At 34.9% G+C, this 16,312-nt stretch overlaps 2 protein-coding genes across 2 annotated transcripts; both read left to right on the top strand.

Annotated features, from left to right (window-relative positions):
* The first annotated feature begins 219 nt into the window (after positions 1-219).
* LOC132730585 (uncharacterized) lies at positions 220-3,021 on the top strand. Its single transcript, XM_060716546.1, has one exon. The coding sequence runs from the start codon at positions 291-293 to the stop codon at positions 2,493-2,495; it is 2,205 nt and encodes a 734-aa protein (XP_060572529.1). The 5' UTR covers positions 220-290; the 3' UTR covers positions 2,496-3,021.
* A 653-nt stretch (positions 3,022-3,674) lies between these two features.
* On the top strand, positions 3,675-4,783 carry LOC132730586 (uncharacterized). The gene has a single exon (XM_060716547.1). It carries the CDS (start codon positions 4,148-4,150, stop codon positions 4,781-4,783), a length of 636 nt encoding a protein of 211 aa, XP_060572530.1. The 5' UTR covers positions 3,675-4,147.
* The last annotated feature ends 11,529 nt before the right edge of the window (positions 4,784-16,312 follow it).

The following is a 16,312-nucleotide window of genomic DNA, read 5'->3' as shown; positions in this document are numbered from 1 at the left end:
ATCAATTTCATTTTTGTATTAGTTTATTAGGTAAGAGTAGATATTGATTACAATAAACATATATATTGAACATGATAAATTTGCTTACATTAACTGCAACAACAATACTTTGTAATATTTCTATACTCTTAATGTTTGACGTTGCGTAAGAAATCAGAGTGGATTAGTGCGCGGTTGACCATAAAGTCAATGCTCTTTCTTTTCTATAGAAGGTTTACCAAGCTTCACACATGCGAAGGAAATTTTCAAATACAAGAACGTTTTAACTAAATAAATAACCAGTGTCCACTATGGATATAAACGTAGTTTTGAGAGCAGTTTGTGTTGTATATTTTGCAATATTATTTCGTCTGTCTGGAGGATTAATGTATGAAACAACTACGCACGTAATGAAAAATCTGTCAGAAAATAGCTTCACAGGGTTAACAAAATCCTTTACCTGGAAAAACGAAATTTGGAAAACAACGACTGAACCACCAGATTTATTTTACGACTTCCAATTTGAATTTACGCCTCCGATCGTGACTCGATATGGATTGAATTCGGATGAGTGCGTTTGGAGAACAAGCTGTGATGGTGTTATAGAAATAATGGGAAGAACGTGCCATTGTGACACACTCTGTCCCATTTTTAATGATTGTTGTGAAAATGTTGTGAATAAAACCATCATGAAATCCAAAAATGTTCCCGGTATGCATCAGTTTGATTGTTTGCTGTTGACTTTAAGAAGTTTCAAAGTCATTGAAAGCCACGTGGTGACTAAATGCTCGTCGGAATGGAATGACACAATTTCAAAAGATCTCTGTGAGAATATTAGTCAGGATTCAAATATTGTTTTAAAAGTTTTTGTGACAGACGATGAAAACTTCATTTATAGAAATATGTACTGTGCTTATTGTAATTTTCAGTTTGATTTTGATTTTTGGATTGTAGAGGAAAGATGCATATCTCCAAATGACACCTCTCAGTGCAAATTATTCTACGATCCTCCAGGGAATCATTCTTTAGCCAAGTCATGTAGAACGTTTGATTTTGTCTCCACGTGTTCTTCGGTTAAAAATAGCATCGAACATAACAGAATGTGTGAGTTAAGCCCGACCAATATTGTATATACTTTTACGTCAGCCGCCGATGTTAATGAGTTTACTAAGTACAAAAATAAGTACTGCGCTCTGTGTAATAATGCGGACGAAGACTTGCTGCTGTGCCATACAGGATTATCTGATACTGGTGACAAGCAGACACCTGTGCCTCCAGTCTACAGTTTTCGCGTTCTAGTTGATTTAAACACTTTTGGAAACGGGAAAGAGATTGAATTTCATTGCAAGAATAACCAAATATATGACCCAATATCTAAAACTTGTAGAAAAATATTTTGTCCACCAACGACAATAATCATCAATTGGCGATGTATACCGGAAGAGCGTGGGCTTAAAACACAGGGTGACGAAAATGTTACAAGCTGCACTTTCATCAAATTGAAATCAAATGAATGGAAATCTGAAAACGAGTCAGGCATTTATGTACCGGCTTTGGATAAAATATTCAACTCATCTATGTTTTATGTCAACGGATCTGACGTTTACCTTTGTGCAGACACGTTTGAAAACCAGCTGGCATCCATGGAAGTCTTTACCTTTAATTCTGCAGAGAGTTATGTGACGATCTGTGGATTAATTTTATCTATCTCAGCATTAATGATTACATTTATAATTTACTGTATGTTTGTAGAACTTCGCAACATTCCGGGGAAAATATTAATATGTTTGATAATCTCACTTTTATCAGCGCAAACGTCATTTCTTTTTATCAGCCACGCTGCAGCTTATTCAATTACGTGCAAGTCTTTGGCAATAATAGTTCACTATTTTTACACTTCATCATTCACATGGATGAACGTGATCGCTTTTGACTTATTGGTTACGTTTTCTAGATCATTTATTGTTACTGGAGGAAATAAAACATCAAAGAGGTTTTTTCTCTACAATGTTTATGGATGGCTACTACCAATGATAATTGTTGCCACAGCAGTTGGTATAGACGAGTCAAGTTTAGATACACTTAGCGAGTTTAGACCCGGATATGGACAAGGAATATGTTGGATAACATCGAGGAAAGCCTTAATGCTCTTTTTTATCGGACCACTTGCTTTGTTTAAGTTTATTGATATAATAGGATTCATTTTCACTTCTTGCTTTATAGCCAGAGCTCGACAGCAAGGATCAAGGGCAAACAATAATGGAAACCTTTGTTCTTTTTTCTTGTATATTAAATTATCTGCTGTGATGGGACTGACATGGGTTTTTGCTTTTCTGGCAACGTTTACCAATGACACTGTCATGTGGTACATATTTATTATATTTAACACACTCCAGGGCGTTTTCATAGCCGTAAGTTTCTTGTGCACTAGAAAGGTCTTCAAGTTGGTTCGAAACAAAATTTCGAAACTAAAATATGTGCCGTCATCCACAACTCTGTCTACTTTAAAGAAGTGAATATAATGCATCGTTTTGATATACTGCTGTTTATGAATTACCACTGGAAAATGGAGCAAGATCTCGGGAACCGTATTGTTTTCGGACAAATGATAGAATTGTTCCGTTTCTCATTCAGTGAAAAATATTAACTTTTTTTTTTTGGTATTTATTGATGTACAATGTACATTTATAAAATGTTATTTCCAACTAGATTCACTGAACATGTTCATTGAACAGGCGATAGAGTAAGCGGGAATACAAACATTATTAAAGTTCTAGTGTAGTATCACATTCAAAGAGCGGTGAATATCTGTCCATAAATGTATTCAATGTTATAAAGACCTTCTTAAAGCAACTTGCAGGGCTGTTGCTAGACTTATGCTAACACTGAGACACATTTCTAGGATGATCTGGGGGCATATACCAACTTAAATGGAAGTACATTCTGTAACATTATATTATGTCAGACATTAATTTAAAATTATTAATTAAAAGTCAGCACATCTTAGAATTGTCCTTAAAACATTTTTGTTTAGCTACGGCGCTGACAGCAGTGACCAGTTTTGTTGCGGAGACTTTATTACTACAATTAAAGTAAAAAGGGAATTACATTTGCAACAGTCACGTGTCATTTTTCATGTACATCTGATTGATATTAAAAATTGAAAAAAGTATTAAATTTACAATTATTTCAAAGTATAATTATTTAATATATGTTTTATTGATTATTTGTATGCCTTTTTACAAAAAGCAACAAAAAAGAAACAAACCAAAAACTTACAATTAAAAGAAATATAAACATTATTAGGTGTAAATGTTCGTGTCTGATTTTAAATGGTCTGTCTGGTGAATTCTTTTTCTGTATTGCTAATACAAAACAATAGTCATTTGTTACGAAAATCAGAACTTTCGTCTCGGTCACATCACTTTCCTCCAGCAGAAATTTGAATTTATACATCATACATCAATGTGGCCATACCTCCTAACCTATAAGATACGGTTTTACATGCATTTTCTTTTCCTGATTCAGGTTATGTTTTTTTATAATTATATTTTGGTTGGGTATTTGCCAAGATAAAGCGCAGAGTACCCGTAAATGTAAATGCTCCTAAACTAAAACTGTATATGTAAAAATGACGTTTAGACGTGACCCTCAAGCTGGGCCAGTTTCCTTATTTGCATCAGAAGCTGCTAGCTAATGCTGCCCTCACACATAAACCACGACCTTACTGCGACCTGAAAACTAGTAAAATAGCATTTTTCTTTTGAAAATCGTTGGTTTTCTTTCAAATTTCCAAATTTCTCTCGCAGACGGTCCGGGGCTCTGCGGTCTTGTGTTCAGTACGTTTTCTCTATGTCCTCAATACGACCCTTCTACGTCCATGGCGTTTCCACTGCGACTGTATTGCGTCCCCAAGGCGACCCCACGGCAATCATCGGCGACCCAGCTGCGACTGTGCTATGTTCTCTGCGTCCTTACGGCGACTCTACGACGACTATTGCGTTTGTCCGGCGACTGTCCTGCGACTGTACGACGACCCTACTACGTTCTTGCTACGTCTATAAAAACAATACTTTTTACCAGTAAATTTCATTCTGAGTCTGACCTTCAACGAGTGAAGACGTATATTTAATTAGTATTAAGTTAAATCATCCATATTATTCCAAAGATGAGAGGCGGACGAGGCAAAAGAGCGAGGGTCTCTAAAGTGCTACAAGTTGACCCAGTCGCCGCTTCAGATATGCAGTTTGGTAGTGGTTCACAGTGTGTAGAAATCGCGGCTTCATCCACTGGCGGAGACGCATACAAACAGTCTTCTAGTGGTCCACAGTCTGTTGAAACAGCGGCACCGCTATCAGACCAAGTCTCCGAGTCGGACACTCAATCTACCAGTGGTGAACAGTGTTACAGTTCTTCAAAGGTCAATAAGTCCAGGTTGATGATGAGAAGTGACCTCACAGCTGAAGATGAAGAATCCATGGTCGAGTGGTTGAGAGAAAACCCGCAAATTTACAACAAAAAGCTATCCACCTACAAGGATAAATGCAAGAAGGACGCTCTCTGGGCCGAACAGGCACAAGTTCTTGGGAAAGACGTCAGTATGCTTATTGTATGGTACAGGTCAATTCGTACACGGTTTGGAAAGCTGACTAAGCCGAAGTCTGGCGCTGGAACAGGTGACCGAACGGATCGTGACCAGTGGATCCTGACCAAGTTTGAGTTCCTGAAACCACATATTCATGAAGTCCAGTCAAGTCAAGTCCATAGTCAGCGTCGCCAAAGGTTTCCGAGCAATTTCTTGTAATTTCATCGGTGACTCTACGGCGTCCTTAGTACGAGTGTACTACGTCTATTGCGTCCTTATTGCGTCCTTACTACGATGCTGCTGCGACTATGGCGACTCCACTGCGATCCCACGGCGACCTAACCAGGACTCAGCAAGAACGCAGAGTTTCTGCAACTGTTTTGTGCATGTTCAAAATAGTCGCCGACGGTCTGCGACCTTGTGCGTCCTTGGGTTCCTCGCTACGACCTCGCTGCATCCCTGCTGCGTCCATGGCGACTGTGCTGCGTCCTGGGTCGTAGCAAGGTCGCAGTAAGGACGCAGTAAGGTCGCGAGGTATGTGTGAGGGCAGTATTATAAAGGCTGTATTTGATGTTTTACAACCACTGTGCGTCAAAACCTTCAGTTTTTGCCTTGGAGAAAATAACCAACGATCTGAAAAATATTATTGTCTACCAGCATTTTTTGTTCAAGACTGAATACATGTATACTTAAGGACAATGAAAACGCACGGTCGGGATAATTGCATTTTAACAAGGAAAATATATTTCTTTTAAATATTTTTTCACAGTATCATAAAACCGAATGCATTTCGGTCATTTAGATACCAAAGTTATGAAAAATGATTGCATTTTAATGAAGTTATTGCATGATAAAGACAGCACCCGAAAAATCAAAAGTAACAGTTTTGGCCAATTGTGATAAGATCAACATTTTGAATTATTTTCAGTTGTTAAGTTTGCTTTTTGTATTGAAGTTGTGATATATATCTAATGGAGTCGTTTGTGTTTTGTTTTCATGTAATAAAATGCATATAATATCATTGTCCTTAAGTATATTACAATTTGAGTTTGATCATAAACTTATAAAGAAACTCCCCTTAGGGTTTTTAATATGAAATAACTGGAATAACTTTCTAGACTTGAGGAACATTTGAATTTTTATATCACAGGTACCCTCTCATTTTTAAACACATAGGTACCCTCAAAGCGCGACATATGCTTTTATGTGCGTTAATCGTTAAGTATATATGTAACATTTCTTACTTTTATGTACATATTACATACTTAGCGATTAACGCACATAAAAGCATATGTCGCGCTTTGAGGGTACCTTTGTGTTAAAAATGAGAGGATACCTGTGATATAAAAACTCAAATGAAGAGAGGTAGCCCGTGCCGCTGCAAAACCTAAAGTTAAGGGTGTTTTTATGAATTTTACAATTATTTTTGACAATATACTGCCATTTGTCCGAAGATGGTATGTATATGAACATATTAAATATGTATTATGCATATATAATCAAGCCACAGGTTCATTTCAGCCCGAACAATATGTCGTGGTGATGGGCAAGGCAAGACATGTCGATTTTTTTGTAGGTTATTGTTTAGTTGTAGTACATGAAAATCGAGCACATGACAAATCAGCAGTTAAATAAAACGTTCTAGTGTTTCGTGGTATACATCTTTTCTACATGTCATACCTCCTTTCCTTATTACAATGAAATTTTACTGGATTGTTATCCATCGCTGGTTTGTTTTTAGCAGAGAATGACCTGTGCATGTTCAAAGAGGGTACCGTTTTTCAAGCAGATTTCGCAAAGAGGGTACCGATATGGATATGCTCCGTGTATAGTGTACAACATTAGCTAGCCGCTATGTTTCTATATAGAGCAAATGACGTCACGTCAAAGTGTTATTACACTAGTGTAATATCGTTTTTATTAAATGGCTTTATTACACTCCTGCGCCGCGGTTTATGTGATAAGTATGTTTTTTAAATATGTATAAAGGTTAATCCCACATTTTCAACCTGAAATTACAGTCCAATTTAATTTAACATTGGTTGATATTTAAACGTTGCATGTGCAGATCGGCGTGTGCCAATAATGCGTTCCCATGGTTATTAAAGTGCACATTGTTCGCGAAGGAAATAAAAGATGACAATAAAAGTAAAACACACTTTTAGAAATAGAAACATCCTTTCGATTCATATCAACCAAGTTCGTTTTTATGAACCAAGCTAAAAATGACTGTCACAAGTCCACGCACTTTTTGAGCACAACCGTCCAATATCGTTTAAATACGGAGTTGAAAAAGCGTCATGGATGTGTAATATATAGAGGATACTGTACGTGTTCCAGTTATTTTAAGAAGGGTTTTAACCGTTTAACAATGATTTCGTACTCTTCCATATATCTCTGTTATAACCTAACATTTTTTATGTATTTTTTAATCAAACAATATTTACTACAAGACCTTTAACTCGTACTGTATTTTTCCCTCCGAAATTTGTAAATCATTCCACTTTTCTACCATATGGTCTTATGGTGATTTTTTTTAATTTAACAGTCCCGTTCGAAATTGGTTATGCGTTATATTTATTTTTTAGATTATGACAATTTTGTTCTTAGTTGTATGATTCTTTTATTTTCTCGTATGTATCATACATTTTCATGCAGCAAAATTATATAAATATAAGACATATAATGGTTTATTGCGTGTGCGATTTTCCAGCAATTAAGTTACAGAAAGAAAGAACGTAAGTTTGCGTCATCACAAGAGCTCATTTAAAATCATACAGTCTATTACAATACAGTATGATACCGACTTTTACAGAGTATTTATATATAGGCAGTGGATCAGACGCAATTAACAACATGTAAAAATGGTACATGTATTGGCCTACTTCGTAATTGAGTAAACAGCTGCTCCGTAAAAGACAATGCGCTTGCGACGTCATTAACGTCAAATTTCAAAGTTATACCGTCCGCCGGGTCGCTTTACATGCAAATTGCATTAACGGCATAACATTTTCATTTGTTAATGTTTCTTAGTGGATATATTCCGATTTATGTTCCGTGTATTTTTATGTAAATGCCATATAGTTAAGTTTGTTGTTTTATATCGTATGTTAAAATGATACTATTTATTACCTTAATTGCACATGTCCATTCCGTAAGCGAAAACTACATTTCGTTGCCGAAAACCCCATTTCGTAGACCCCAGATTATTTTCAAAAATATGTCGATAAAATAGGAAAAACATAAGGTAATAAAAATGATAACTTGTAAAATATAATTATGTCCATTTCGTAGGCGTTAAGTCCATTCCGGGAAGTGATGTCCATTGCGCATGCTCTTACAATTCTCTTTTATTGCTAGATAATCGGGCATCAGAGTTGTGAATTAGTTAATCATTTTGTTGCATTGATTGTTTTTTGTTGCTTACATTCAAGATTTATTCGGTCGTGTTCCCAAAACATTTTTAAGTTATTGCTTGAATCGTGCTAAAGATATCTTTATGAAGTATATGCTAATGATGCACATCTTTTTAAACCATTTGCCTTAAATTCTTTCGATGCTGGCATCATAAGTGATTGGCCTTTGCCACCAGTAGAAGCCAAGTGATTAGCCTTTACCACCAGTATAAGCCAGGTGATTATCATTTGCCACCATTATAAGCCAGGTGATTAACCTTTGCCACAAGAATAAGCCAAGTGATTATCATTTGCCACAAGAATAAGCCAGGTGATTGTCATTTGCCACCATTATAAGCCAGGTGATTAACCTTTGCCACCAGTATAAGCCAGGTGATTAGCCTTTACCACCAGTATATGCCAGGTGATTAACCTTTGCCACCAGTATATGCCAGGTGACTAGCCTTTACCACCAGTATAAGCCAGGTGATTAACCTTTGCCACCAGTATAAGCCAGGTGACTAGCCTTTACCACCAGTATAAGCCAGGTGATTAACCTTTACCACCAGTATAAGCCAGGTGATTAACCTTTATCACCAGTATAAGCCAGGTGATTAACCTTTACCACCAGTATAAGCCAGGTGATTAACCTTTACCACCAGTATAAGCCAGGTGACTAGCCTTTACCACCAGTATAAGCCAGGTGATTATCCTTTGCCACCAGTATATGCCAGGTGATTAACCTTTGCCACCAGTATATGCCAGGTGATTAACCTTTACCACCAGTATATGCCAGGTGACTAGCCTTTACCACCAGTATAAGCCAGGTGATTAACCTTTACCACCAGTATAAGCCAGGTGACTAGCCTTTACCACCAGTATATGCCAGGTGACTAGCCTTTACCACCAGTATAAGCCAGGTGATTAACCTTTACCACCAGTATAAGCCAGGTGATTAGCCTTTGCCACCAGTATAAGCCAGGTGACTAGCCTTTGCCACCAGTATAAGCCAGGTGATTAACATTTGCCACCAGTATAAGCCAGGTGACAATCATTTGCCACCAGTATATGCCAGGTGATTAACCTTTACCACCAGTATAAGCCAGGTGAAACCAGGCAATAAGCCTTTACCACCAGTATAAGCCAGGTGATTAACCTTTACCACCAGTATAAACCAGGCAAGGCTACACTTTCTGACTAATTTTCATTTGATATCCCGACAATTGGTATATTATTTATTGATTTTTTGCAGAACAACGTAGAAGAAATAAAACGATTGGCGAAATTTTTGGGGCTCGACCCAAGTGAAGAACTTGTGCAGGCTATTTCTGAGAAATGTCAGTTTCATAATATGTATAAAGATAAAATGCACCCGGACAACGTTCGTAGAGAAATATATAACGGGGATTACACATTGTATCGAAAAGGTTTTTATTGTTTTTAAAAAATATCAAATATTTACTTAGGCCTAATGATATTCTTTTGTATGTACATGTATATTTATTTTTCAATGATTTGAAATGAATATAGCTTACTGTTCGAAAAACAAGAATATGTAACAAGGAAGTATATAGAGATTTCCTTCAAATACATTAATATCTTTGGATACTATTTATTTCTTTTCGTTATATTCGCAATGATTTGCTTAATGTGATATTATGCCAATCCAAGAGAAATATAATGAGTGAAAAGGTAAAAATCAAACAAAGTTTACGTTTTGACATAATTCCTTTTAATTCTATAATGTAATTTGCATGGACGAAAAATAACTCACATGGCCCAAGGAAATTTCTACAAATATTCATCAGGATTATTACATGTTACGTTCAAATTATTTATATTTTATTTGTCATCATTTTCTAATCAACAGTTGATCAATCACCATTTGTAAACTAGTAGTCAATCCTATGAAATATATTGTCAGTTTAGCTCATCTTTACAAAGAAAAAAAATGAGTATATTGTCACTTTAATGGTTTTCATATTTCAGGAAAAGTTGGCGATTTTAAAATTTGGTTTACAGTGGCACAGAGTGAGGAATTTGATAAACATTATTTAGAATTTGCTGCTAGTTGTGGATTGTGGTTTCAATTTACGTGACTGTAATGTAGGAGTACAAAAGTTGTGTTAAGATGTATGTAAGATATCCAAAGTCTTTGTCAGTACATGTACATTTATTTAATTTATTTATTGTTCGGCAGTTAAAAATATATGTATAAGCGAAAAATATGCTCATTTCCCAATGAATGTGTGTCATTTCTATATACAATGCATTGTAAATAAAACAAATTATGTATACAATGTATAAATGACCTTTACTTGAATTATTACTTGAATTTCACATGCATTACAATTTAATAACTTACGTTGTTTACTTAATATATTACGTATTAAGTGTTTGTGATATAAACATTCGTATCACCTCATGAAAGGTTTTTTTATGTAATGTTTGTGTCTCATTTTTTATGCTTCTACTAAAATTGTTCACAATGTCTCTCTATTTCCTTGCTTATTTGAATGAAAATATTGAAAAAATCAATTTGTCTCCGATCATACTTTTTTGAACGAAATGTAACAGTTGTTAATTTAAAGTCAGATGAGTAATTCAAAGCTCACCCCCGTTAAGTGTACACGATGTAGAACATTTTGCACTTCGATGTCCTTGCTGTGAAAATATGGAATACAACTTGAAAATAGTAATTTCCTTATTTGTATTTTTAGACCACAACATGTACTCATGTCATGAAACAGTGATTCTATGTTTGGTACGTGTTACAGTAAGACGGTATTATTAATTAAGTAAAAACAATTAAAGGCCCATTATGCCTCAGAAATGCTATCATATTTATTTCACAAAATGTTTTTATTTTTGATATCTTGTTACAGTTTTTAAAAGAACTTGATTTGCCACCCAGGTGAACTTTTTTTTTACTTTTCTTGCTCTGTAGGCAAGGAGTATGATCATAGTGAATGAGTATTTTGTACGGAATTGAAAAATAACTACTTTGTTAACATTTTGCTACCAGCGCAACTTTCTTCAGTTGTTAAACACCTAATATGCTCTAAATCCATTTTTAAACCATTATTAAACACATGTTTGACATTCTTAAGAATTGAAATAAAATGGATTTTTGACACATAATGCGCCTTTGTTAATTTTTTTTCAACAAGTATATCTTCTACATATTTCGAAGTTTATATTTTCTATCTCTTATTCCATGCTTGTCTAACATTAAATGAAAGCGCTGGTAAGGGAGCTGCTTTATCCACCAATTATATTAGTAGTTCACAATGCCATTTATGGCACGTGTAGAGTTACCCATGCTCTGAAAGTCGATTTGCACAAAATTCACGCTTATTACATGGTGACGGTCGGTATAAAAAACAATGGAAAAATGCTATTCACGATGCAATTTTGTTTTTATGCACATAATGTTTTTCGACTTACAAAAATTGCACAGCATATTCTAATAATCTGACGAACTTGTAAATTTTGTACATTCTACGGAAACCGTTTATTTGTGTAATTACTGGGTCTTTCAAATAGAAATACTCTGGTTATCAATCGCATTTTAAAGTTGAATTCGTGCGTTTTTTATAAGAAAGTATATTTTTTTAAAATGTCTGTAAAGATAGAATCCACAATGATTGAAAGTGAAATGACACTGCCTCGTCATGCAACATCATGTTAGAAGAACTAGAATGAAGTCGCTTTTGGCATTGCGATGTCGCCGCACAGCAACAGGACGATGCGACTTAATTTTGGCGGGAATAGGTTTTACTCTAATATAACCTGATCTATTCAATGCAAAGTAATTTGAATCAAATATATTCGATTCAATATATCACATGTTTCTTTTGCTGTAGGCAAAGTTGAGATCTGTTTATTAGAATACTTTCCTCGTGTATAAATCTCCACACGGCTCTAAACTGTCCAGTTCGAATTATCAGATGAGTGAATTTCACTACCGTCAATTTGCGTGGTTAAGTCTATTATTAGTTTTAGGGGGTGTCGAACGTATAGAGAGAGGTACGATACTTTTTAAGCGAGGTGAAAATGTACGATACTGAGTAATGGAGGATTTTAGCTCAGCGTGGGTATATTTTATAAAATTGCTAGAGTCATTTACTATCAAATCGCAAATTTTACGTGGATCATGTGGGCTCTGACCTACTCATATTATCTCAAAATCATAGTAAAAAAGATGTTGAAGGTAAATTGGCTGTAACTGATTTTGTGTCGGTGAAAAAATGATAAGATGAGATCCCATACCGTGAATGTTAGTTCTCCTTGCAACTTATCTAAATACTCATTATAGCGTTGCATAGCAAATGCTTTTGTGCAAAGATATTTATTGACGTCTTGTTGTCCGAAAATTAATCTGTACGATGAGTTTTGGTACGATAAGATTACTGTGCGCTGCAAAAGGTTCGAAAATTTTGGTAGTTGTAATTATTACTTAAAACCGTTATCAATCTTCTTTAATTGATCTTTAATAGGATCATGCTGAACAGTTCCGGTGTTCTCACCGTTTCTTCTTGTGGCTGACGTCATTTACCGTGCTTATACTTATAAATTCTCAAATAATTTGTCACCTTTATTTCAAGATTTAACTTCCCTTTGATGTTAAAGTTTGCTATAAGATTTTTATTCACCCTGTAGACTTTCTGTTCTTTTTTTCACATCTGAAGTAAATGACTTCAAATTGTATGCAGTTTATCGGAAACGCGAAACAGCATTTTCATTTAATTCCAATTGTCTGAAACTTGAACATTTTCTTTGCATTGAATAGGTAAACTATTTATCATAACTGAATTTTTTTTCCTTCTTCACTTAAATGTTTTATTCCAATAAAATGTTTCTGATTCCCTGAACTTAAGAAAGGAGTTTTGAGACAGTTAGAAAAAAAAGAAAACGTCAATGGGAGTGCAATGTACTATCTAGAATGCGTTACAAGGTTGCAGAAAGACAGATTTTGCCGTTGTCAGTTTTAGGATAAAACCAATGGCGTGCAAAAGAAAGAATTTGATAGTTTATATAATTTCATTTTGGATTTGAACAAACAGCCAAGGCAATAGTGAACTTAAGAGCTATAATGTGTATATTCATTCGGATAGTTTGCAGTTCTGATGTACAATTTCGTTGTGCTAAAATTCGACTGTGTTCGTATATATTGTTACTCAATTTGAATACTATATATGTTAATTTTGCTAACTATGTACTTTATTGTTTAATAGAATAATAAATGTAAAGCCTCTTGTTGGGGTTTATGTTTTTATAAAAAAAATCTTATAAAATCATTTTAAAATCTTAATACATTATATATATGGTTTTCTCTCTCAATTTCTGGCTAACTGGTGGAATGTCTTGGTGAAATTTTCATTCAACATGTTTCACATACATACGAGTTTAAGACTAAACTCTGGCAAGATGGTACACATAAAGAAGGCCAATGTGCACTGCCATGTCCAACGGATCTTTCGTTAAACAGGGCTTGTAACAATCCTCAATCCTTAGTATGAAGCTTTGTCAATAACACACACACACCCGCGCGCACTCGCACGCACGCACACACACACAAACACACACACACACACACACACACACACAGAAAACACATGTCGATTAAGTGTTTCATCGTATCAGAGCGGGAAGACTTTTTCTCCAGTAGAAACTGTCCTTAAGTTTAAATGTGTCTATTTTCGAGTGCTATATAATATTTTGGAGTGCTAAATAATATTTTGAGTGCTATATAATATTTTGAGGTGTTATATAACCATACGCATATGCTATAGGTAATTGTTCATTATTTTCACCATATAACGGTAACTAATTGCTAATGCTCAGAGAACAGACATCAGTCGGTCATGCATAACACTCATCGTAAGGGGCAAAAGTTTTGCGTACAGTTAGTTTATCGAACCAATTATCATGCGTACAGTAAGAAATACGGAAATATTGTGGGATATATATATGCGAATAATTCTTTACGTTTTTTTTTCTTGATTTTATAGTTTTGCTTTTTTAGTTAACACGTTAATTAGTGATTTTACTAATCAAGTATCTGTTTCAATATATTTGTTATTGTATTCTTTTAAAATGTTTGTCAGGTTGCTGGTGGCATTTGAAGAAAAAGATAACCTCAATAGCTTTCTCCTTACCATGAAATATTATTCTTCATGTGTATCATATTTTGGGGACCTTTCTCTTGAAAATGTGTCAGACTAAAATCATGCACATAATTATATACATGCATATTTCGTTAACTGGAGTGCAGGTACCTGCGCTCCAGAGCATGTCCATTGATTGGCTCATTTTATCTGGAACGGCAAAGAATGGGATAGCGATAGAAATATCATATTCAGATGATCGTTCATTGATTACTTTTTTCTGGGATTTCATGTTGTGATAACAGGGAACGTGTTTTTAGTTTTGCCTATGATAGAAAAGAGAAAGAACTCTGTCTCATACACAAGTATATGGCCTGCTCCGCGTGCACTTTATTATTCGAACAAAATGTACAACATGCAACAAATATATAAAGCAAACGGTAATCAAGCAAACCGACTCTTACCCACGTTATTTGTCACATGTCGTACCCTTTCACATTGCTTAAGAATGATCGTACCTCTATGAATTCGACACCCCCTTGTTCAATAATGAAAAGGTCAGAGAATCGAAATTTTTCCCGAAGTACGACGGAGAGTGCCGGAAATTTGTCCGCTTCACACATTTAAGATCACGTGACCATTTGAGTGTGTACATTATTTTTGGAGGGAAAGTCGTACCGTGTAGATGGAAGGATTGGTGTTCCCTGAAAGGAAAGTAAGTTTGTTGATTTTTACGAATTGTGTCGATTGAATACTTAATTTATTTTCCAGCTACCGGCCTGTGTTGTGTACCTGCTTATTTTTACAGCCAGGTCACAGACATTTGGGGTTTGGAGCTCAAAACGCCTTTAAAATCCAAATAAAATGCATATTTGTCAATCCCAGCACATGTTCTTATCATATATATCAAAAAAACTTAATATAAGCCGTTTTGAAAAAATTTCATATTTCAACATCTATAATAATTATACTTATTATAGATGTTGAAATATGAATTTTTTTCAAAACGGCTTATATTAAGTTTTTTTGATATATATGATCAGAACATGTGCTGGGATTGACAAATATGCATTTTATTTGGATTTTAAAGGCGTTTTGAGCTCCAAACCCCAAATGTCTGTGAGCCAGGTACGTACATTTGCACTTGATAATTGTCTATTAGAAATGATGTGCTATTTTTAGCTGTTAGTGTTCATTTATTATGATACATATGTTATTTTAGTTGATCTTTTGAGGTTTGAAAAGGGGTTTGAGAAGTCGAGTTTAGATCAAGCTGGCCAGCCGCGCGACGTTCTATACATCGGCGGTTTTTGTTTATAAAATATCTCGCGCATGCTGATGTATATACATGTACACATTTGGTGCATTTATATTTCCTACCTCTCTTTACTAACAAATATATTTTGTGTAATTTGTGCATATACACAGTATGTTGATGTTTGAAATGGGTTTTGATAGTCCTAAAAATGTTTTTTAAAATGTAATTTTTGGCGTGTTGTAGTTGATTAGTCAAGTAAAGTAATTTAGTGATATGTAAAGTGGTACTGAATTGTTGTTTTTCAGGGCATTTCCTGCCAAAATGTTTATAGTATTAGTGGTATTTTAGTTGATATGTTATGAAATTAGAAATTGGGCTGTGCTCGTCCAATTGTTTTAAAATGTGATTCTGCCTGGCTTCGCACTGCGTTTACCCGCGATTTTAAATGTGCCGAAATTGCATAGTACCTATTTAATACCTAAATTATCACACCACCTATAAAATAACCCTTATGTGCTCTCCTTTTGTCCCTTCCTATATACAATGTCAAAATCTTTATAGATTTCTTTTATGTATAAAATTATGTTAGTTTAGTTGATAGGAATGCGTTCATGCTGGTCAATGTTTTTAGATGCGAGTCTGGTCAGTCTGTGTAATCGCGCGCATTTTTAGATATAATCGTGATGTTAGCTCGTGCGGAATTTTGATTTATACTTTTGTCATTTCTCTTCATTATTATAATCATAACCATGATTTGATGCTAGTGTATTTGATATGAATATTTGTCTTTTATCTTACCCACCTATAAAATAGCTATAATGTGTATTCTGATGATTCATTCACCCATTTGCCCACTCTCTTTAGACCTGTTGTTTGATGTAAAAGCGACTCCTTTTAATGCTATGTTTATTACAGTTAGATTAGTTTAGAAGTCTTGTACATATTATGAAAAACTGATCAATTAATTTGTTTGTGTTTTTAATAC

This window comes from Ruditapes philippinarum, unplaced genomic scaffold (assembly GCF_026571515.1).
Source record: "Ruditapes philippinarum isolate M1 unplaced genomic scaffold, ASM2657151v2 ctg9525_1_1_1_1, whole genome shotgun sequence".
NCBI classification, from domain to species: Eukaryota; Metazoa; Mollusca; class Bivalvia; order Venerida; family Veneridae; genus Ruditapes; species Ruditapes philippinarum.
The sequence above is the reverse complement of the archived record's forward strand: the minus strand, read 5'-3'. Positions and strand labels throughout refer to the sequence as shown.